This window comes from Diplotaxodon limnothrissa, linkage group LG7, assembly GCF_057381915.1.
Source record: "Diplotaxodon limnothrissa isolate DT_005_m linkage group LG7, D_limnothrissa_male_GT1.1, whole genome shotgun sequence".
NCBI lineage: Eukaryota > Metazoa > Chordata > Actinopteri > Cichliformes > Cichlidae > Diplotaxodon > Diplotaxodon limnothrissa.
In genome coordinates, this window is record NC_140602.1 from 21,823,215 (window position 1) to 21,845,605 (window position 22,391).

A 22,391-nucleotide genomic window follows, 5' to 3' on the forward strand; every position below is an offset into this window, starting at 1 on the left:
AATTAAATGAACACAAAGAAATACCCAGTGTTCCACAATATACAAAAGATGCAATGCAATGTAATTTTTCAAATGAAATAAATGATGTTTGTTTCCACGTAGGCTCGGATGAACATGGGGGCTGGTGAGGTCACGCTGTCCTCATCTGAAGGAGCATACCTGAACAATCTTCTGGACCACAAAGTCTCACTGACACTGAAAGAAGGCAGGCTTACCATGACAATTAATGATGTCTTTTCAACATATGTTCCTGTGAGCAATGACGGGGGGCAGCTCAATATTGACCAGGGCATTTGGCTTGGAGGAACTGAAGACCTGCATACTTCGTACCTTAGCAATGCCATTACTCCTTTTCGTGGCTGTATGACTGAAGTCAAATTTCAATCCCATCAATTTGATATTCTCACTTCAACATTTAAACGATGCCAAGACACAAAGGAAGCCTGCAGCAATGAGTTTGAGGCTGGAGATGGCGAGACCACCAGTTTCAGCACCCCTGATTCTTTTATATCCTTCTCCACCTGGAGTGGAGGTAGTGGTTCTCGAAGGGCCTTGGAATTTCTAATGAAAACCACCATTGAAGATGCCTTACTTGTTTTCCATCCTGGCCAAGATTCGGACTTCATTGCTGTTGGTGTTGTGAAAGGCTATCTCAAAGGTTTACTGGACCTCGGTAGTGGTATGGAGGCCCTGAAGAATATGCAAGTGCGGCTGGATGACGATCAGTGGCACAGAGTTAAGATCGAGATCAGTCAGGATTCTTTTGTTCTTAATGTAGACAGCCAGTCTTCCTCCCTTTCCCTTGACCCATCACAAAAACTGGATTTGGTCGGAAGCCTGTATTTAGGGGGCATCCAGGCAAAAAGGAAGGAATTCTTCCATGGCAATGGTTCATTAGGTCGCATCTATCAGGAAGATTTGACAGACGAATCCTTCATTGGATGCTTGGGAGAAATTAAAGTGAATCAGAAAGACAGAAACCTGCAGGATGCTCTGGTGACCAAAGATATTCATGTTAAATGTGAAGGAGAGGACTATGACTACTCAAATTATGACGGGGAATTAACCTCAACTTCCCCTACAATCAGTACCCCACATGTTTACATTGACTTTAATCAACAACAGCACTGCTACCCAACAGAAAACACGACAGAGTTATTTAGAAATGTGACCAAGCTTCTAGATGTCACCCCATTACAAGTGCCAGAAGGTGGAGAGGTTTTTCTTGATATCAACAACTTAAACCCTACATTTGACCTCAGTGCTGCAAACATGCAACAGTCGCAGATTACCTTTACTCTCGAGAGTCTTCCCTCATATGGCTTAGTCGATATAAACATTAACAGACAACACATTCAAAAGTTTACTCTTCTTGATATTGTCAATAAGAGAATCAAGTATATGCATGATGGAAATGAAAGGCTTGCAGATCAAATCTATTTACAGGTGGTTGCTCAAAGTGATTTCTACCTTCCAGAATGTTTAAAAACTCCTCACAATTATGTCCTCCCAATTGAAATTCTTCCAGTTAAGGATACACCACAACTTGATATAAATGAAATCTCCATCGCTGAAAATGGCCGCACTCATTTGAATACCAGCATCATGAGGTTGTTGGATTTCGACTTGAATTGTGATGACTTAATTATAACTGTTACTTCAGAGCCTCCCAAGGATTTTGGTTACTTAGAAGACAGAGAGAAACCAGGAGTAAGCATCTCAGAGTTCGCTTGTAAGGACCTGGAAGATGGAAATATTTATTTTGTACACAGAGGTGGTAGTACTGGTATGATGACCCTAGACGTGCCTTTTGAAGGATCAAGCCTTTTCACTACTTTTAAGTTGTCCGTGATACAACCGGATTTAACTATGGTCACTAACTCTGGCCTTCTTTTGTCACAAGGAAGCAATGCATCCATAGACAATCACAAGTTGGCTGCTCTCGCTCATCCTCGTATTGGCGATATTGTGTATAACATCACACAACCTCTAGTGTTTGGAGAACTGCAGATTCTGACAAATGACGGAGTGTACAAACAAGTCACAACTTTTCATCAGTCTGATTTAGATCAGAAGCGCCTTAGGTATGTCAGCACAGACTCAAGTGACCAGGAAAATACTGTGTTGGAGCAGATCCAATTCAGCGCTCATCTGGGGCGGTTCTCCCTCTGGAACAATACTTTTGCAGTCATGATTGCCCCTGCTCAAGTGAAGGTTTCTCAGCTGGTACCACTGGAAATGGAGGCTGGTGAAGAGCAAACAATCACAGACCTTCAAGCTGAATTCATTGACAAAACCCCAGACCCCAGGACAATTAAATACATCCTCATTACACCCCCAACACTGGGAAGCCTCCTGTTGTCAGACAGAGAGCTGGGTGAGGGTGACATGTTCACCCAAAAAGACATTTTAGACAATGCCGTTAGCTACAGGGCCCGAGTGCGAAGAGCTGTGGATACTACAGATCAGTTCCAGTTCAAAGTCTTTGCTGAGGATCAGCACTCTCCTCTGTACACCTTTCCGATCAATATCATTGCCAGCGCTGATGCCCCTGTTTTGACTAATAAGAAGTTGGTTGTGTTGGAGGGCAGTGAGCATGGTCTTAACAAAAACTACCTTTGGCTGGAGTCTTCAAGTTCTGTTAATTTCCTGTATCGGGTGACTCAAGAGCCAAAGCATGGGCGGCTAATAAGGGATTCCCCACCTGGAGTTGCTAGATTTGAGGGGGCGATAAGAGTTTTTAGTAATGAAGATATTGAGTTTGGAAGGCTCGTTTACAAGCACGATGGCTCCAAGACAAGCAGTGATGAGTTCCATTTTTTGGCAAATGAAGAAAATGCAGAGAGAACTGTGAGCGATGTTTTCAGAATATCAATCCATCCCAAAAATGAGCATACTCCTGTGAGGACAGTGGATAAAGTCTTCAATGTGGTCCGTAACAGTCAGCGCCTGCTAACAACAGATGTCATTCAGTTCAAGGACAATGACTCGGGTTTCAATGACAGTCAAATCGTCTACGCTCGTGAGGGAATCCTTTCGGGCAATATTGTCTCAACATCACAGCCATCACAACCCCTTTTCCGCTTTACACAAGCCGACCTGAAAGATAAGAAAGTCTTATTCATTCACCACGGAGCAGATCGGGAGCGCTTTTCACTCCAGGTGTCAGATGGCTTCCACAAGACCACTGCGGTGCTTGAGATCCAGGCAGGTGAACCCTACCTGCGAGTGGTGAACAACACAATCATCGTCATCGATCACGGAAGCACCAAAACCCTTACTACCGCCCTGCTGAGTGCAGAATCCAACATGGACATCAGACATGACAGTGAGATTACGTTTCAGATTACATCCCCACCCAAGGATGGCAGAATTATTGTGAGTGGGATTGAGGCATCAGTTTTCACAGAGGAAGACCTGAAAAAGGGTGTAGTCTCATATGAGCACAATTATGAGAGTCTGAGGTCCAAGGACTCCTTCAGCTTCACTGTGCAGGCAAATGGACTTTCCGAAGAGGGCACGTTCAGGATTAAAATATTTAAGCAAGGTTACTTGTCTGAGCCTGAGGTGGTCGTCAATGCGGTCATCATTTCTTACGAAGGAGAGCACACCGTAATCAGCAATGATCATCTCAAGGTACTGTTTACTGATTCTGTAATTACAATACTTTTTTGTATTAAGAGAGCTACAGTCAACAGTTTGCTTTGCTGACATTCAAGTTGTGCAGCACGTATTTGCTTTTATTAAATAAGAAAGACTATGTAGTAGATATGATCTTCATATGACAGAAATATCGTCTTTAGAAACATATTTTCTCTTTGTGAAAACGATCTTTCCCATGAGTCACCAAGCAGACCCTGCTTTTAATCTATATTATAACCACATGAAAGCAGGGCTAAATATGACTTTACAGTCGCTGCTTTTAATTTGGTTTATGTACTAAATTGCACTCTATTAAGTGCAGAAAACAGAGCACTAAGTATCCCCCGAGGAGCTTCCTGAATCCCACTGTAATTTATAAGATGAGCCTGCATGCAGTTCATCATGGAAGCAATTAATGCAGTTTAAAATGCTGATCCATTCATTGCAAGCTATATGTAAGACCTTGACTAAGGTCTAAATAATAAATCTGAACATACACTGGTTTTACAGTATGAGATGCATATTAAATATACAGTGCTGACTGCACAGTATACACAGTACTGAAATATGTATGGAACAAAGCCTTGACAGAATGGCCTTTACAAGAGGTAAAATATTGACTTTATTTCTGGGAGTTTTTCCAATGTGTGTGTCTGTACAATGAAATGAAAAGCGGTATGATCTTTTGAAATATTGCCGTAAGTGAGCATGGCTCCTACAGACTCCAAGGCTCCGCGCAGGCTCGAGATTAAAACTTCTCAAAGCGAGATGACCATAAATCTGCCTGCGCGTAAATCTGCAGCACGGCTCTAACTGTTGTCAAATGCCACAAATGTCTATTGAAGTTTCTGTTCACAATGCTGTCTAACAATGTGTCTTAAGTCTATATTAGACACTATAGCAGGGCTATTAATTATATATTGTGAACTAAAAATACAACTAAACTGTTTTAATGCTACAGAGAACAACTGTACTGTATATTTGTGTACGCAATTGTGGATGTTCAAACAGGGGAACAACAAAATAGCTGCAGTTTTTCAGTGCTGCCACTTCCAATCTAGATTTTCCAGAATTTTAGACAAGTAGCTAATTTCTTGGTTTTGCTAACTCTTGAGGTTGTGCAATATTTTTTACATTTTGCCCAGAACAAAGTATATCTAAACCATACTTCAAAAGAGTTAGAAACAGCAAAAGATTTCAACATTTTTTCTTACACATGCAATGCTACAAATGTACAGGGTTCTTCCAATGCTCGCTATGTACAGTCTGCATTATTGTCAAGCTACCAAACACTTAGGATACATATAAATCTTGAATATTAAATTAACAGGATATACCTTTGACTTGTTAGGTGGAGCAAGCTGACATTTTGCCCAGTGAAATGATCTTCACAATCAAAGAACCGCCTCAGCACGGTCATGTGGTCAAGCTGACAACCAGTCCAGACGCTGAGGCCTCACCTGTCCTCGACTACATCCACTCTTTCACTCAGGAAGATATTGATGAAGGACACATTCTCTACGTGTCTGCACCCACCCAGGTTTTGCTTTGTTTTTTCCTTTCTTTCACTAAACATATTCAGTTGTAACTAGTCAATTACTTCTTCTTAATCCCGTTCCCTTTCATATTCACAATGAAACTAAAACTAGACGAAAGGCGACCACAGCTTCTGACAGTTTTAAGGTACAAGGTTTTTCTCTGAACATCAATAAATTATTTCCTACATTTATCTCTTTCAGCGGCATGATGTCTTCACACTGGATGTCAGTAATGGTTTTAACACAGTGGAGAACCTGCGCATGTTTGTGAACATCGTGCCCCGGATAATCCCTGTCCAAGCCCTCAACTTTACTGTGAAGGAGGGCCTCAGCAGAGTAATTAATGCAGACATTATTAACATCTTGGACCCCTTCTACAACTCATCAACCATTGACATTTCTGTGGATGAACCACCAAAACACGGGGATATCCGCTCCTTGAGTGGACAGGATCTTTCTTACTTTTCATTAGAAGAGGTAAGCAGACAAAGCACATCGTTAATGAGCTCTTCTGCTCTATGCATGTCATTTTTGACGTTCATTATTTGCAGTACATGCGTATACCAATGATACACTTCCATTAACTGTGACTACCTGCCAGAAATGTCTAACCTGCCAGCATCATGAGGAACGAGCACGTGTAGGAAGAAGAATCATTATTGTAGCCACTCGGAAAGTGGGTTTTGAAGTTCTATTAAAAATCTGACATTTGTTGTTGCCCTGCAAATTGGCAGGAAGAAGCAGTGCAAACTTTTTATTTACCAAATGGCTGCTTGCACCAAATGGTTAGCTTATGTGCAACACATGTGGTGCCAAGTGGCCCAAAACATTTGATTTTCGGTATAACATTGTAAGGATTAAACAGATTTCTTTGTGTCTTGTGTCCATACAAGGAACCTGAATTTCATTTGGACAAAGATTCATATATTTTTGTCACACTGGGTCCAAAAATATTCTCACAAGAAAAAAAAAGCCATCAATGGGCAGTGTAACATCTTTCTCACACTAGTAGGGAAGGGCAGTTGTTCAAGAGGATTACCACAACAATGCGTCACTTTGGAACTTTTCTCAGCTACTACTCGGTGCTGTTTGGATTTGTGTAGCTACACCAGATGGAGAGAGGAGAGAAAATGTGGGAGCTTCTGCAGCACAGCTAGCTCGTCTCACTCCATGTGGTTCAGACACCCCAGCTTTAGGAAAATATGAAAAATGCATGAGTAGTTACCGGTGGAAAAACCTCATGCATTCTGAATGGACCGCATAGTTGAGTGGAGCTAGTTAGACATATATCTTATAGCTCCTACATCTAACCCACTGCTCTGCTCTACTTTGCTGAAGCATTGTGGAAAAACTGACGATGCCTTTGGAGCGCCTGCAGCCAAAATAAACTGGCTTGCTAAATTCCTATAATAATATGTGAGTGCACACAAGCTCTCCCACACTTTACTAGACTCACTCATGTTGTGTCTTTAAGAGTCTAATGTGCAGCTCCAATGAGTCTGCTGCAATGAACGCTGGGAGAAAAAAAAATCGTGATACTTTTTTTGACATATTTGTACTTTTTCTTTAATTTTTCTTCAAATGTTATACTCAGAGAATCCAGTCCAGTTAGTTATCCCAAATAGGAATTCAGGTTCAAGCCTAATTTTGAATATTTTTTGGGTCAACCCGCAATTATTATAAAATAAATATAAAATAAATATTTTAAATATATATATAAACATTATAATATATACGGTAAATAAAATAATAAATGAAAACAGCTTAGAGGGGAAAAAAACTAGTGCCGTTTTCTTCGGCCATCTGTTAGCACAATTAGCCACACAGCAGGTCATGTTATTCGTTAGATAATTGTAAAATAATCCAAAACATAAAGTCAAGAAGTCCAGCTGAATGACTTGAATTAGACGAGGTGATGATCAGTAGACAGCTCGCAGCGACAGTCACCTTTCACTCTAAGCAGGCGTGCTTTTATTACACACTAATGACCAAATCTGCTTTTGTACTACGCTTTAAACATTCCTACATAAATTAGGAAATTTACAGTCGACAAGGACTGACTAGCTTTTGGAGCCAGCCTCAAGTGGCCATTAGACAAATTGCATTTTTTTGGGGACTTTGTACACTGGCTTAATTTTTCCCATCCCAAAGGTGCCACATGGGAAAGCTGTGTTTTTTTTCTGCTAAGTTCAATATTATTTGAAGCTCAAGTAGGAAAGTCCCCAGATGTCACTTGGGAATGCACACTGGACTTATTAGTAGTAGTGCTGCAATGAAGACATCAGTTTGGGCACTGAGGTTATGTAAGCCTACGGTTACACAGAAGAGTCTACTTTGAGAAAAAATTGTGACTCATACAGATTCACAGGAACGCCTGCCACAATAATTTCAATTTACTTTATGTGCCATGTGGTCCAGATGGGACATAAGCACAGAATCTGTCATATGAACATCCAGTAACATGAAACACTTTGTTCCAATATGTCTTTGTTTTAATCAGTTTCAGCTTTCCATCAGGTCTCCATTAGGTCTGCAGTAACCTATTAAAGTCTGCATTGTCTTCTTTATATTTTCACACAGTGCATGTTTTCTGAACGCTGCAAGCATGCCTTTGCCATTTATACTCCATAGTTCAATAGCCAACCAGACCAAGAGACTTTTCATCGGCCTAAAATTAGACTAACATAAAGTCTGCAGCTAGTAATAAACACAACCATACACATCAGCCTTGCTGAGTTGGCCAAGTGTCCAATTACCAGCAACTGTTTATTGTTCCAGCAAGCAGACTGATTTTCTCTCCGACTTTCCCTGATCAGTAATGATGATGAAGGTTGTTATTCCAAAAGGATGCCCGTCATATGGAATCCATTCGCCAATTGCTGCTCTCTGAAGCAGGTCCCTTCATCTCTGTGGCTTTCTGGCTTTTGTCTAGACAAAGATCTAATTGTTCTCTTTGCAGAGAAGTGTTCTGAATCTGTAAATGTGTCAAAAAGTATCAGCGAAAACGGATGTTTAAGTTAAATTATTCGAGCCATTCGGCAAAGATTTTAAACAGGAATGCAGAAAGGTAAAGCTCTTTGTTCGGCCCAGCCACAGCCGCTGTTTTCTATGTAGTTCCCTTAACAATGGATGACTGACTCTTTTCTACATCTGGTTTCTCTCAAGGTGTCAGCTCACTTGCTCCTGAGCTGCTATCAGACAGACATTTAAATCCTGATTATAGCCTTTTCTCGACTTTGAAAGCTGGTATCATATTATCTGATTGGAGAAAAACAAAAATAATACAGGGTGCGCTATAAACAATATATTCTTCTCATCCTTTTAAAATATAATCCTTTTAAAGAAAATGTTTGAAACTATACTTTGAAACACTTTCTTTGCAAAGATGTGTCCAATGAATATTAGGTTACATCTAGAAGACAGTGGGTCTGGCTTCACATTAAAAAAAAGTCTATCAAAAACTCCACTTACCAGCAACTCTACTGCCCGCTTACATACGGTAAGTTGTTTAATTAATCAATGCAAAAGACCGATCTTTATGCTGAGCTGGGGAAACTGTCTCCTGGCAAATTTGGCATATTTAACCAATTGATTTATGACCCAGACCAGAGAATAGTATTTATCTTCTCATCTACAGTAACTCCAGGCAAGAAAGCAAAAGAGCCTATTTGTAGACTGCTTTTAAAAGTTACAAAGAGCATTGTAACAAAGTGCAGTTGCAAATTGTTCCAAGCTCAATTTGGTGGACTACCCTTATCAGTGCCTTGATTTCGTTACACTTGACTGTAATAATACAGTATTGTGGATGTAGTTTTACTGTCTCACTTGCTGTGAAGAATAAGCATATTGTGCTTCATATGTGACGAACACGTTGAATCCATCCACGTTTCAAACTACAGCCCTGCGCAAAACTCTTGAGCCGACCCTCATTTTGTTTTATTTTTCTACGAAAATGGGAAATAGCTGCAGCGATTTTGTTGAAATGCGCAAACACAAATGGAAATGCAGTATACAAAGCAAAAACAGTGTTTTCAGTAAGCTTGAAAGTCAGTATTTGATATGACTACCATTATTCACAATCTGAACTCCCTCAAGCAAGCTTTCTTATAATTTATTTAACCAGTAGTCAGGAATAGTTCTCCAGATTTCTTGAAGGACATTCAAACCTCTTCTTTGGATGTTTCTGAATTTTGTTCTCTGAAAAAGATGATCCCACACTGCTGTTTTTCTCTCCAGGTATCATTTGTTGCATTGCCAGTGTGTTTGGGATCACTGTCATGATGAAGAATGAAGTTGTTGCCAATCAGACATTTTCTGTCATTTTCTGTATCGCAGTCATTTTCAAGCTGTGGTATGCGCACCACTGGTGGTACGTGGGCTCCCTCTAGTGGTTTGCGGGAAGTCTCCCCCCAAAAATTAAGATTAAATAATATAGCATGTTCTTATTGAGGGATTTCTGAAAAATTTAAACGTACAGCTCGGCTATCACTTCTGACATAAATGAAGACAGAAAACAGCAGTGACGTTTGTATGGTTACTGAATTTGGGCTAGCTGATATAATGATGTGCCACATGGTGGCTAGCTACGCAGCTATGGTTAGCATAATGCAAACACATTGAAGCTGGAGGATGAAAGCTAACTTTTTTCCATTCAATAAAAGTTAACATGAGGGTTCCTGGTGGTTAGGGACAAATGCAATCGCATGGCAGGATGCTGTAAATGGACCAAACTTCAGTCAGGAAAATACTGAGATAATTGCTGAAGCAATACCAGCAATTGGAACCAAAAATTTGAATTCATCACTCCATCAAATCTGTTGCCACTGATTTTTACTCCAGTACTTGTCTAATTTTGCATTCCTTGTCCTTTTCTCTGTGTCTCTTCCTTAAGAATGGTTCTTTGTTGTCTGTCATATGTTGACCTGTCACCTTGAGTTAGCTGCATTTTGTTATAATTAAATGATAGGTGTTAAGTGGCTTAACAAACAAAAACAAAAAAGAAGAAAAAGCATTCCTCTGACAATGCACAGCTATAAGTACTGGTCTGACAATGAGTGGCAATAGATTATATGGAGTGATACATTTTTGGTTCAAAGTTTGGAGCCAGTAGCTAAGGTCTTTGAAATACCTTGAGAAAGCTATTGTTCAAGATCACTTTGAGGAATGGCTCAAGACTTTTGAATAATGCTGTGTGCAGGTCATGATCTTGAATTCCTCCTAAAAGATTTAACCAGGTTTATAGAGAAGTTACGGCTCCCTGGTTTCCACTGTGTACAGATGCTAAGAGACACAATCACACTGTAAAATTGAATCCCACCTTTGAAGTTCATCTAACCTTTTATTATGTGTTCTGCCACTCATGAATCATGATGAGATCTATATAACAACTGGCATCCTTTTGGTCTCTTGCAGATGAGACGTGGAGAAGTCTACTACATGCACGACAGCACAGAGAGCACCGAGGACAATTTTACACTCTCGCTCTCTGCTTATGACATTGACCGCAGGAGCCTCCCTTTCACCATCTCGGTTACTGTCATACCTGTCAACGACGAGCCCCCGAAACTGACGCGCAACACCGGAACAGAGGTAATACTTTGCTCTTATGAATGTGTGATAGGTGACCAATTCTCCCACATGCTCATCAAGCCAGAAAAGTTAACATATTGAAACTCCCTTATGCTTATAAAGTGTTGTATATTTTACCCGATATCAATTCAAGCTGACCACCAGCTTTCATTCCCTGTGAAAGAGAAAAGAGCACATGTTTATTGCAGTATTTCAAACATTATTGGAGCAAGTTATTAGATGAAAGTGTATGTATTTGGTCTCTCTGCTGCAGTATGCAGGAAGAGAGACCTAGTTTGACTCGTGCATGCGTGATTGACAGGCTACAGGCATTACCACCTGCTTCAAACTCTGGTCTGATGCTCAAGCCGCGCAAAATATGAAAGAATGACAGATTAATGGCTTTATAACGGTTGATGAGATTCTGGCGTGCTGAAAGGCGGTCAATTTAGCAGAATTACCCCATAGTGCTTTGTGCTTTAGTCTTCATTTAGTTTGATTTTCCAACAAAATAACAGACAGATCAATCTGTCTATAGAAGCTGATAGATTAATCTTCTCTGAATGAAATGTGTATGCTTTGCTGACAGTTCTCACATCCATACACTATAGTTTCAGCCGCAGTAACAGTCCAAAATCATGAATCTTGTATGACCTGCATATAAAATGTTCTCCACGCAGTAAGGCAAACGAATGCATGGAATTTGTACATCGAGTCTGAACTATACAGATCTCAGACATGCACCGTCTCCCTAAGAGTATTTGCTTTTTTAATAAAGTGAAAATTCAGAATGTAAGTTGTGCAAAGTCACGTTACAATAGAAGGGCAGTGATTCACCACTGTGCCCACTATAAAGCATCAGGCGGAATTTCAGGTATACATTTCTGAGTATGTGTCTAGATTTTCCATTTTGATCCTGTACTGTCACTTTTCTGAGGGGTAAGTTGTGCTTGGGTTCCAAGTGAAATCACAGCATAACAACACAGAAGTTTGATGGATGTGCATATTTGCTTCTCCCCGGCGATTTGGATAATGTTTCATAAGTTGGTAGTGGCAGACTGTCAAAGAACGAAACACCTCCGCACTGAATTCTTAGAACTTTATGTTGTAAGAAGAAAGGTGTATATTTGAATGACTCTGCTGAAGGCTTATAATGAGTTTGTGGCAAGCTTTTAAACTGATTTACGTCAGTCATGAAAGAAACGTTTAGGGGGATGAATAACGTAGATTCTACAGCAGGAGTAGTCACGCAGTCGGAAAAAGTTGACAGTAATCAGCTCACAGAACTGGAAACCAACTGTGTCATTCAGCCCTCCCCGCTCTGCCTGTGGCTCCTCGTCTCCCTGGCAACCCGTATTTTTGGAAAACCAAGATGGTCGATGAGACCGCGGCTTTCTGGCAGAGTGAGGCCAGCATCCAATCCCTGCGACTCCTCTGCTGCGGCTGCAGAATGTAACATAATAATATGTGGATGTCTAACCCGCACAGAGCAAGGGGCTGGCCCAGTGGCACTTGGATTGATTTAGAGCAGGAAGTGTGTGTGTGTTCTGTGTGTGTGTAGTGACCTCTGTAGACATGATGACTAACACGACCATGATCGGGTTCTGCTCAGTCTGATCACATTTGGCCTGGTGTTGCAGGATACAGCTGGTCTTGATTAGAATTTAAACCCTGTCTGTCTTTGTCTGCTTCCGCCTGACTTTGCTGTGTTTCTGTGCAGAAACACAGCCTGCCAATCTATTTTGCTTTTGCATCTCTCACATTTTACAAGATTACTTTGACTTTGAGTGATAGCCTCATTACCCTCACTAAGTACTTTTGTTTAATCTCTCATTACGACACAAAGTAGGAGCGAGGGCATGTAGTTAACCTGTATCTCTGAGAGGAATGGGCTGGACGAGGGGAGGAGAAATCGAAATTAAATAGCATTATTCCCGCTGTCAACTTTAGCTCCCGAGTATAGAATTACGAACACACTGGTGGATTTGTACTTAAACATGATGCCTAGGCAGTTTTGGATGCAGCTGCAAACATCTGGCGCCCCTCAGAGTCTCAGACGTTTAGAGGATGATGTTGAGTCACTGGCAAACAAAGTCATTTGCCTATGGCAGCTACTTCATTACTCCCTCAAAATGAAATGCCAGCCATTATCTCCAATCAGATTGAATTTGCGGCCCGTCCTCCTAGGTGCTAAATGCATTGATTATTATATAAACTATCAGTTTGCGAGACCATTTTCAGATTGCCTGTCCTAGATTGGCTGTGGTTGAGAATGGGCTAATGTGGCCATCTAGTGTAAAGGACCGGGAATTGCTCTGTAATAGCATCGCTCAGCCTTCTAACAGTGTAAATTCTGTTTGCCATTAGCAAACATATGCCTTTTTGTGAAAAAGGTACAGTACACATTTCAGCATTTAATTAGTATCTGATGGCTCTTGGACAACACCAGAAAACATTTGAATGGGAAACAGGGAAAAAACTGTTTGTGTACTAAATCCTGCTGGAGACCAACAGGAAAGCTTCTCATGTCAGCCTCTGGAAAACCTTAGTTAAACCTAGTTCCTATAAGAGCTGGCATTTAACAGCAATCTCTTTGTAAAGGTGAATAAATCCTGGGCTTTAGATGACTTGAGAGCTTTTCTTGAGGATGTGTTAGGCTGCTGTCGAGCAAACAGTTTTCAGCATTAACATGATTATTCCCACAGATAATTGCCAGTAGCTTGTCCCCTCAGCTTGAACGATGGGACACCAAATTTGTCTGCAGTGCTGCTCAAAGCTGAGAAATTGTCCAGGTGGGTGGTGCTATTTTCAGCTGAGTCATGTCTGCATACTGTACACCGAAGGCTTCTGCGAGAATAGGGCTAAAATAGAGGGGTGGGCATGCACTGAGCAGCCGTCTCATCCATGGTGCAAAGAGGAAAAGTGGGTGTTCTGCCTTAAGGCAATCCACTTGCAAACCTCTCTGATAGAGTCCAGATTTGGCTGGGAACGTTTGGGTTAGTCTGCACTCCCCCACCATCGGTGTGCCCCTGGACAAACTATCAGACTGTGCTTTTTTGCAGGCCGCGAGAAGAAAACTGCCCCAAGGAGAACGAGCTCCTCTAAAGCCCCATATCACAAGATCTCTGCAGGTTTCTGCAACAGCGAGGATAAAACGCTTTCCTGTTTGTTGTTGTAGGCTGATGTGATAGAGCTGTCGATTCTACCTAGCACCTACCTAGCGACACATGTTTTTGCTCATGAAGGAACTTGACACATGTAAGCTTATTGTCCCTCCTTTTTCTTAGTCCACAGCCTCTATGGTGAAAAGACCAAAAAAAATCACCAGGTCCAGTCACAATCTTAGTCTCTGCAGGGACTTCAGCCAGCAGTGCCAGTGGTGCCACAGTGTGAGATACATGTTTAGTAGATTTTTTTTTGGCTCAAAATTCATGAAATTCAAGCTGACAGTTTGGGCATTATTCCAAATTTTGCCACATATTTGCTTCAAAACAACCAACTATGCTCTCCAAGGAGTAGACATATACTCATATAGATGCCTTTGAAGCAATAACTATGTGTAACTTAGACTTTCAAAAACATTACCATTCAAATAAATTTGGGTTCTCTTTAACTGAGGTGTCGAAACGTCTTTTGAACTACACATGAACTTGTCGGTGCTAATTCTGTTTGACTGTACACGCACATGTTTCAGCGCAGAAATACGCAACACATGGGTAACTTTCACATGAAATGACCCCCGTCTTATTTCCTTTTTATCTGTTGCAAACATAAGTCTTCTTTTATATCTTGCTTATGTCTCCTTTGTTAATAATAGACTTCTGCATATTCTAAATGCGTTTTTTATTATGCAAGCGACAAATATTGGTCTTTTCTGCCGCTCGACACTGAGATTAGACATATAGACATAGGGCTTTTGTTATGAATGGGACTCTTGATTTATCTTTGACTCAAAGCCTACTTATCTTTGCGCTCATCACCATTTTTTAAGCGTTATCGTTTGAGAGCAACAAAGACAAAATCTAGCAACAGAAAAAGCAGTAAGTGTATAATGATGGATCACAGCTTTGAACTCTTGATGCAGTCTGGGCTTTGAAAGGGCTTTGATGGAGTGTCAAATTGAGTGGGATGTTATAAGCACTGGACTGAAAGGCAACTAAATTATAGACTTCATAAAACATTTGTTATATTGCAGAACTCTGGAGGTATGTGAAAAACCAGAAGTGACATAAAGCACTTAAAAAGACAAAAGCTTCAGAACTGAAGATTAAACTTTCTCTGAAAGCGTCTATAATAGGGAAATGGAAGACAATGCGGCCCTGGGGATGTTGATTGCTTGATGAGTCTTAAGGTTTTCCCTCAACATCTATTCCCTGATATTTGCAGCAGCGCCACATTTCTGGAGAATATGGAGAAAAATAGATTCAATTGGCAAATTATTTTGTACACATCTTACTAAAGATGATTTTCTGCCTGTGACTGCTTAAATTCTATTGACAGTCATATTATTTTAATTTGTCCAGTGAACACATGAGCTAGCTTGACATCAGTAACAGAAGCCTTTAATGTAAATTCCAGCAAATGGGAGGACAGGAAGCAAAACTAACCCAGAACATGATAAAAAAAATAAAAAAAAACTTTCAAAATAAAAACAGGAAGTTGCCAAAATACATATATTAGACAAAGAGACAAGACCCATATACTTGACATAATTATGTAGTGCATATATGGAATTCATTTCTTTATTTAGCAGAATTCATTAGAATGTTTTGTAACGAATATTTAGGGAATATTAATTTAATTTTGTTTTCCAGAAGAAAAGAAAAACACTTTGGGAGATTGTACAGCTACTGAAATTGTTCTGTATTTAAATGGTTATGACCTGTTACTGTAACAAAGTCATAATAAAAGAATCCTTATATATTATTCCCCATAGGCTTACATGTTGTCAATACAAACAACAGCAGTAAAGAACCTAGTTTTAAATACAGCGGTATGGCATTGTTAGCATATAGCTTTCCTATATGCTAAAATTTACCACAAGAGTAAATTGTAAACTTGTATCAGTAACTCTTTGAAACCGAGACACCAACCTGAACAGTACAAATAAATCTATTTCATGTTAGAATAACAATAAAATCATGACCCAAAACATCATAAAACAGAAACTGTTTACAAAAATCATGTAGATGAAGTAAAGACATAAATGAAAACTCAGGACTATTCATAGTAATCCAGCTCACTATTAGTATGTTAAGTCAAAAAAAGGAATCAACATTTTCAAACTCTGTAACGAATCAAATCCAAACAGTTACCCAAACTAAAATGAGCCCATAAAGGACCCTCCATTGAGAAACACATAAACCCTGAGACCAAACCTAGTAAGCATGCACAGTCAGTATTATACCAGAAGACCTGCTAAACATCTGTAGTCTGCCACATTCAGTGTGAGCATGCTAAAAGCACTACTGCACCCAGTTACACTCTCACAGGCCCTTCATCTTGTTGCAAATAATCCTTTATATTTCATTAAGAGTGTTTCCTACCATAAAGCAGTATTGGTTTTAAATGTGTGAATTGCCTACAGCATAAACTTAACTATTAATTTAGGAGTTTCACCTGCTATTAGAGTAAAACTAAATCCCACTTTAAGACCTGAAACTGTTTGTGTGCCATGCCTTACTTACAATATTTGGTGGTGTGTTTTTGAATCCTCGTGAAAAAACAGAAGATGTGAAAGCAGTGTAGACACTTTACTAAAAGATTTTAGTACCATGGCTGTGATAATAGCAGAAAGAGTAGCATCAGTTTTCTCTTTAGACATCGTCCATTAGCAACAGGGTTTCTGATAAACAGCCACCATTAATCTGTACAGAGAAATCGGTCACAGAAGCTGAGCAACTATTTCTTTTTTTTCTCCTTTGGTAGTATCCTCATTAGAAAAGAATCCCATCGAGATAGTTTGTCTTTTTTTTTTTTTTTTTTTCACCAAAACGCTCTCCAGGCTTTGGCTGTGTTCTTGTCAGTGTGTCTTAATCTGCACTTCCACCCAGAAATTCATACTGAGACTTTATGTGACACTGACAGACAGATTTGAAAAACCAGGTCCAGTCAGATGTGCCCAGTCTCCTTCTACTATGGATAATTTTTTTTATTAAGAGACGCTGTTTAGCGCACTGAAATTTGCAATTACAGCATTGAATCAGTTAAAGTAAGTGATCCTTGCGTTACTGAATGATTTTCGTTTTAGGAGGAAATGCATATCTGGTTTGACCTCACGTATTAAACAGTGATCACATGTTCTGTTTTGTCCTCAGAGGGCAATAATTGTGTCCTCCCCAGTTCGATTACCAGTTTCTGGTCACTGAGTCTGTGCTTTGTTAGGATCTGTCGCTTTCTGTCTCCCACTGACTGACACTTACCACATTAACATCTACCACCGAAGTGTCCTCTTTTCCTCTGCCCAGAGGCTTTCTGGTCTTTATCCCGGGTCTGTAAAAAGAGGGAGTGTGGTATTGAAGGGTGAGTGGCTTTCTAGATCGATATTTACTTCTCACTGCAAGGCACCCTAAGCACACTCTCCCAACTGATTCCAGCTATTTAGGAATGTCTTTCTAGAGATCTGGCCCATTTCTTTCAATTAATGCTCTTTTCAGCCATCCGACCATTAGAAGTCCATTAAGGGCCCTCCACCTAGGGAGAGTCATTCAGTCTGCACTGCTGTGTTCCATCTTCTGATAACAGGCGTGTGCAGACTGCCATGGAGAAATAATTAACCTTTTAAATTCTTACTTTGGAGCTGGCTGCTTTATGTTTCACGGATAGGCTGGGTTTTCTTTTTGTACTTACCATCAATCAATCTGTCTGTCTGTCTGTCTGTCTGTCTGTCTGTCTGTCTGTCTGTCTGTCTGTCTGTCTGTCTGTCTATCTATCTATCTATCTATCTATCTATCCATCTATCCATCTCTTATTTTTATTTGTTATTTATGTATGTATTTTCATATATTAAATAAAAATACTGCACAAAATATCATGATACTGTATTGATGTTTTTCCCCAACCCCTAAAGTGTCTTTAACTGTGTTTCTCTCTCCTGTTGTCTTTGGTATTTCACAGGTTTTTGCTGGTGAGGAAGCTGATATCACCTCCAGCATGCTGAGCACTGAGGACGCTGACACTCCCGCAGAGGAACTGGTTTACAACGTTGAAATGCCGATCAATGGGAGGGTTGCACTGAAAGAGGCGCCTGATGATGAGATCCTAAATTTTACGCAGGCTCACGTAAACAAAGGCGAGGTCGTCTTCGTCCACGAGGGTGAGATCATTAGAATTAGAGGTTAAGTGCTCGATCACGCTGTATCTCCGCTGACACGCTGATTACTCTGTGACCTTTATTTGCGTCTACCTCAGAGTGTTGCTAACACGACGAGCTGAAACACAGGTCTTTATGTTTCTCCAAGCAGAAATCTCAATAAACTTGTAATGTAATCAGAATGTCACTGGTATTGATCAATAGGCCAATTAAACCCCAGAGATATACTGTGGCTAGGTTGTAAAAAAAATAATTAAATAAGTAGTACATGTAATATTTATTTGTACCTTATTGTGACAAATACGTGGTGTTTTTTTTTACGTTCTAACAAGGCAATAAAGGTGTAGCAAGCTTTAAACAATGTTCTGCCTTTTCAAGTGTAAAGACAATAAAGTTTCAGAGAGACAAAAAAGGGGCAGAAACAAACAAAAGCAGATTCAAAGCTCGAACTTAACAAGTGACCCGTTAAAACTGTGCAATCTGTTCTGCTCCAGGTGAGGATTCTGGCAGCTTCAGTTTCACAGTGACAGACGGCGAGCACACGTCTCCTCTCTACAAATTTGTCGTCACAGCCAGGCCACACACCATCACCATGGTAACGCAGGCGAACCTCATGGTATTTCCAGGTAAGATGCCAAAAAAAAAAAAAAAAAAACCTTCTGAAGATGACAATGATAGAAAGATAACCATGATGATGAATGCACAGTCACGCACACAGTATAGTTACGTCGACAACCTTTATTTTAAGAACTGGTTGTTAGTCAGACTTATAACACACAGAATAAAAGTGTGTGGAAAACTTATTTAACGTGTAATACACAGGATGTTCCTAAAAAACAACATTTTTCAATTATGAACTTCTGAGGTGTAATCTTCTTACTTTTTTCATATTTTGCTGTTTGGGATGCTTCTGGGCTTACACTCTTTAGGAAGTGTGTGGGTGTGTGTGAATCCCTCAGCCAGTAACAGCTTGCTGGGTCCATGCTATTTCCATTTCCTTTGCCTTCCTGTCTGTGTTAAATTCATTTTACATCATGGGCCACATATGATTGATCTTAAGTGGATCGAGCCAGTGAAACACCCCTTTCTGTCAGTATAAAGAAGTTCATCAGTGCATTTAATCCATGAGACATTGCAGTTTCAACAATACAGTTTACACTTTTTATACATGACAAAGAAATGCTGCTGTAGTAGGTTATTTGTGCTCGAATCGTAAGAAAAAAAGTTGTCGATTGTTCAATAGCAGACTGAAAAAACAGCAACATTTCTGTCATGGCATTGTTTTTTTGTTACTTAATTACTTTGGTGTAGTATGAATCGCTTGGCTCTAAAAACATCTGACAATACAGTTAAGAGTCCAAAATGTATACTCTTTCACATTTTCCACATTCGTCCAGTGGGCCTTATTGGAGTCTTTGTCAAACCAATTCTGGCCCCCGGGCCTCATGTTTGACACCCCTTCTATAAAGTCTGGTTTTAACCAACAGCAGACTGAGCTGCACACATACACAGAGCAGAGAGGCTACAGGAGTAGTCATGATGATTTGTGAACATTAAAATCCAGAAATATGGCACCTTTCTCCTTTGTTTGTGCTTCTGAGCAGATGAAACAATCAGACAATAGTGTATTTAAAACGTGGCTCCATCTGACACATTTCATGCTCTCCGCATCAGGAAGCTCATCTGCCCTGTGCATGAGTTAAAGTAACCTCTAAAGTTTGGGGCTGTAATTTTACAAGCTGAACTAGACTGCAAAGAGGCCACATTCAGTAGAGTCATCAGCACTCATCAGAGGACCGCTTGTCTATGTGTGTGTGTTTGTCTTTTCACAGGAACAAGGCAGCCCATCACAAGCGCCAATGTGGGGGCTGTAACCAGTGGGGATGGAAATGAGATAAGCTACTCGCTTTTCCGCCCGCCTCGTTTGGGAAGACTCATCCTGGCCAATGACAGGAACCAGTACGAGGAAATTAGTCAATTCTCACAATCACAGGTGATTGCTTTTTCTGCAGGAGCTGCGAAATGTGCATTTCTGGCATATGTTTCCTTTAGGAGACATTTAACACGTTTTCCTTTCTGTTTATCAGAAGTTGTAAATGATTTTATGTTAGCAGGGAGATATAGATCGACATAATAAACCATGAAATGAAATTGAAACAAAAATGTACGTTAGATCCTTTAATGTTATCTCCTTTTAATAATGACTTTTAGAGTTTCGGGGTTCAGTGAAAATATGTGTTTCTGTTCTTTTTTGCAGAGTAAATCCTCTTTACTTTGAGATTTAACATCACTATTAATAGCAGGTCCGCGTGTCTAAGAAGTGACAGCTGTAAAAGGCACGTCACTCATCTGTTGCACAGACCATCAAGCGCACATGGGAGATATAAGACATAAAACTGCTTCCATGCGTGTAAGACAGCTAATCCTATCAGCACAAGCTGGCAGCACAGGATCAACTTGTGCAGTTTTATGTACAGTTTTATTTCCTCTGCATACGCCCATACCTTTTTGACATGATAGAAAATGTCTTCTTGCTGTATTAAATGTTCTCAGACAATCAATAGTGCTGATTTTTCGGTGTTGTTTTTGCTTCCTGAAAACCAGCCTCTTGTACAGCCCTCTGATTGCTGGCACTAAATGTTTCAGTTTGTACTTTGGCTCCAAGGAACAAATTAGTGGTGTCGGTTGCTGTTAACCAAGCAACAATGCTGTCCAGTTTTAGCAAATGTTCAAACAAGATTTGAGAACACCTCTTCTGCCACACCAGCCCTCTGTCCTCCTTCACTCCATCCATGAATGGTATCCTTCTTTTCCTCCTGTCTGTTCAACATCCTTTGTCCAATAAATCTACTATCCCTCTTCTCCACCTCAGGATTCCCGATCTAACTTTGTCTCCAAAGGTTTATTTGGACTGTTTTGGGGAGAATTTAATAACGCTCTCCCAAAAAGTTGATTCTGTTCAACTGGACGTAGCATTTAATAATGCTCTTTTTAGATATTTATGAATGAATATGAAGATAACTTTGCAATCCACATTCCTTTCCTTCCTACGTTCCCTATCAGCATCTTCACAGATCCAGATAAGGAATGATTTGTAAATGTATATGTATTTTTTGTAAAATTAATTGTAATCTACTACTTAAATAGGAAGCATATTCATGATGATAGCAATAACTGTATTTTCATAAGGAAAGCAACTCAAAAGTTATTAGCCCTGAAAGTCATGAATGATGAGCTTTACTGTCTAATGCTGTCTAAACTCCCTTTTTTGTTTGTTCCACGTTCATGTCTGTAACTGCAGTTTGTTGAATCTGAATGTATTTTTCTTTCAAACTGACAACATGTGAAGCATGAACATTTCTTTCCCACCAGGGGGCATCGTTGCTAGTGATGTCTCACTGGTATTAGGAGTTTTTGTTTCTTTGATATCCTTTTAATCCTTTTAATATTGTTTGAAGAGTAGGTGTGTGCAGCTTTGCTCTGCCTGTACCTTTATGACTGTTAAGTCTACATGCAATGGGCAGAGATGGAAAGGGCAGAAAGTAAGGATTTCTGAGTATAATAAAATCTCTGTGGCTTTTTGTGGCTAAAACCAATTTGGCAACACCCTTCATCAGGGTGGGGTTCTTGATTCCAAAGAGCTCCGCTGTTCCATAACCACGTTTATGTTTATTTGTCTAGCATTATTATTATTATATAACCAAATATTCAGATTACAAAAAATAAAGAATATTGAAACTTTACTGATGCTAATTTTAGCTTTTAATGGCTTTGGTTTAGGACTATGAGGCACACGGCGTCGATAGTTTAGCAGCGCCGCACGTGCAGCTGTGTTGGCAACAGTCGGATCAAGACTATCTGTTCATTTCCATTCTTGACATCTGACCGTGCTTGGACGAGCATGAGAACAAATTCTTTCCCCGAAAACTGCTCCTTTTGGACTGTGACAGAAAATCTAACACGTCGTCAAGCCGAAAGCATTTGATGATTTGAGTTATTCGGCAGCGTGTGTTTGCTTTTTTCCTGCATGCAGAAATTCATATGTGCACCTTTCTGTGTTTGTTTGAGAGAGAGAGAGAGAGAGAGAGAGAGAGAGAGAGAGAGAGAGAGAGAAGAGGCAACAGTGACTTCAGGCAATCCAGCTGAGCTGAGCCAAACCACTGCTCCAAATAAAAATATCTTACCGAGCTAAAATACCAGTCTTTGCCTATAAAGTTAGTCAAGCAAACAAGTGACTGACTGCAGTGAGCCACATGTCAGATAATGAATCCTCGACATTTCTATCAGATTCTACAAAAGTTAGTTGGAATGAAATAAATAAATAAAGTATC

The 22,391-nt window shown here is 40.1% G+C and overlaps 1 protein-coding gene across 1 annotated transcript in view; it reads left to right on the forward strand.

Moving 5' to 3' along the window:
• The window catches only part of cspg4 (chondroitin sulfate proteoglycan 4), a 72,537-nt gene that overhangs the window by 45,885 nt on the left and 4,261 nt on the right, over positions 1-22,391 (forward strand). The window contains exons 3-9 of the mRNA XM_085359427.1: positions 103-3,636; positions 4,994-5,182; positions 5,382-5,657; positions 10,593-10,769; positions 17,865-18,063; positions 18,555-18,686; positions 19,893-20,053. Of these exons, the coding sequence (XP_085215553.1) occupies positions 103-3,636; positions 4,994-5,182; positions 5,382-5,657; positions 10,593-10,769; positions 17,865-18,063; positions 18,555-18,686; positions 19,893-20,053 (4,668 nt within the window). The remainder of the gene's footprint in view (positions 1-102; positions 3,637-4,993; positions 5,183-5,381; positions 5,658-10,592; positions 10,770-17,864; positions 18,064-18,554; positions 18,687-19,892; positions 20,054-22,391) is intronic.